Here is a 2,500-nt window from a genome sequence, read left to right as displayed (position 1 = left end):
GCCACGTAGAGGCGGCGGCCATCTTCGTCTGGCAGGAGGGAGTGCAGGTCCCCAGCAGCCAGGGGCAGAGAGAGCAGTCGTCCTGTCCGCACCAGCTCTGAGGGGGGAGGGGGGGGGGGTTGGGGGGGATAATCAGTCAAATATATCACCAATTCATTTCAGTTCAAAATTCCTTTAATTGTACTAGCGTTACACCCTTTTAATATACTGCCAAAACTTTGACAGAATGAGTAAAACACACGAACAAAGGTAACAGAGAAGAGAAGAAAACATATCTTGCATATTTTTATATGTTTAGTCTTATCACACTTTTTTTTATTGCATATCGAGTTTCTTAGTATTATTATTCTACATTCTCACCTGCAAAGCTTTCTCATCAAAGTGCACTGCTCCTACTTTAGTCGCTGAAAAGTCTAAGCAGCGATCCCCTAAAGACGTCCCAGTGAGGGAGGTGGTGAGCCGTTTGTTATCAATCAAACCCCTCAGTATATTTATCCTCCTTCTGGTGAGGCGCCGCTGTTAGTCAGCTCCTTCGGTGTTATTGTCACCTGCAAGGTGTTATTATCAAAGGGAACTATTCCTCTATCTCGTGCCAATCTAAGCAGAGGCATCCTGAATACCATACTTCAACACTATACCCAGGAGACGGACGGGAAGGAGAGGAAAGATGTCGGGAAAGGAAGATGTGGAGAAAGGTGGGGGAGGCGGGAGTGCGAGGAGTCATGGGGTGAAATGGAGAGATGGAGATAAGAGGGGTAAGGGTTAGGTGAGAGATGAAGAGAAGGATAGACAGAGAGAAAGAAAGAGAAGGCCACTGATAAATTATGAAGGAGGGGTAGAGAGTTACACAACGGCGGAGATAGGACATCTTAGACACAGAGAGATAGAGAGAGAGGGAGAGGGAGAGAGAAAAAGAGAGAGAGAGAGAGAGAGTGTGTGTACGTGTGTGACTGCACTCCAGGTGACAGGCACTGAGCTGGAGTGAGAAAGAAAGAATATGGGAAACAGACGAAAAGAGAGAGAGAAGAAAAAGAGAGAGGAGGAGTATGTGTTGAGTAAATGTACATGTATGAGAGAAAACGAACTAAAAAAAACAGAAACAGGGAGAGAAAGATAGAGAGAAAGGAGGAAAGAGAGGGAGAGGAAGAGTAAAAGGGGAGACAGGTTGAGGGAGTATTCACAGGTGTGTGTGTGTGTGTGTGTGTGTGTGTGTGTGTGTGTGTGTGTGTGTGTGTGTGTGTGTGTGTGTGTGTGTGTGTGTGTGTGTGTGTGTGTGTGTGTGTGTGTGTGTGTGTGTGGGTGTGTGTGTGTGTTTAGGTTGAGGGAGTATCCACAGGCTTCTACAACTGATTTCAGCAGGTGAGCCCACATGTTCCAGTTAAAAGGTGAGACGTCCACTCATCCCCTTCCACAATAAACACAGTCCCCTTCTCGGAAAATCTGTCCATTCATCTCTTTCGATTCTTCTTCTAGCGTTCTTTTCTCCCTCTGCCTTTCTCACCCCCCCCCCCCCCCCATACAAACACACACACACACACACACACACACACACACACACAGATATTCTTCAGGAAGTGTCTGAGAATGTTACCAAAGGTTGAACACACACATACCTCTCTGATCAAGACTATTCACATGAAATTGCGACAGCAGCCACGAAGCTGGAAAAACTGGCCCATGACTGTGTCTTTTAATGATTCAGAACATTTCTTGAAACGATAAGAGACAGACAGATGGAGAGCATAGATAGATGAAGAGAAATAAGACAGAAAGATACAAAGATGCAAAGGAAAGCGAGAGAGATAGCGAGAGAGAGAGAGAGAGAGATAGAGAGTGAGATAGGACAGACGCAAAGTGTGGGAAAAAAAATAAAGAAATTTATGACAGGAGGAAGACATGGTAAAAGGGTTAAACTCAAAAGCAGACATTTAGACTCAAACCATAATTAAATCAATTCAAAGAAATTAGCCCATCATTACCACGCACTATCCACAAGCACACCAACACACACAGGCAAACATTTGAAGTCTGCAGTCCATTGATGTGACCTTCATCCGAGTATACTGAACCTGTGCTCAAACACTGGCCTATCACGGATGTACACTGACCCGGTGTTAAAACACTTGCCTATCACTGATGTACACTGACCCTGTGTTAAACACTGGGCTATCACTGATGTACACTGACCCTGTGTTAAACACTGGGCTGTTATGAATGTACACTGACCCTGTGTTAAACACTGGGCTATCACTGATGTACACTGACCCTGTGTTAAACACTGGGCTGTTATGAATGTACACTGACCCTGTGTTAAACACTGGGCTGTTATGAATGTACGCTGACCCTGTGTTAAACACTGGGCTGTCACGGATGCGGCCCCAAACACAACCACAGAAATGAGTATGAATAAATGAGTATGAATGAATGAGTATGAATAAATGAGTATGAATAAGCATGGAGGAGAAAAATAGGGGAATGCAGACCGGCTGACCTCGGAGGT

The 2,500-nt window shown here is 45.1% G+C and overlaps 1 protein-coding gene across 4 annotated transcripts in view; it reads right to left on the bottom strand.

The window, feature by feature from the left end:
• The window catches only part of sema3h (sema domain, immunoglobulin domain (Ig), short basic domain, secreted, (semaphorin) 3H), a 32,622-nt gene that overhangs the window by 20,917 nt on the left and 9,205 nt on the right, over positions 1-2,500 (bottom strand). For all 4 annotated transcript variants that reach the window (XM_031566964.1, XM_031566965.1, XM_031566966.1 and 1 more), the window contains exon 2: positions 1-97. This exon is cut by the window's left edge and continues 58 nt beyond it. In XM_031566964.1, coding sequence (XP_031422824.1) covers positions 1-97 — 97 coding nt within the window. The remainder of the gene's footprint in view (positions 98-2,500) is intronic.

Source organism: Clupea harengus, chromosome 4, assembly GCF_900700415.2.
Source record: "Clupea harengus chromosome 4, Ch_v2.0.2, whole genome shotgun sequence".
NCBI lineage: Eukaryota > Metazoa > Chordata > Actinopteri > Clupeiformes > Clupeidae > Clupea > Clupea harengus.
Note: the sequence above shows the minus strand (reverse complement) of the source record. Positions and strands in the feature narration are given on the sequence as shown.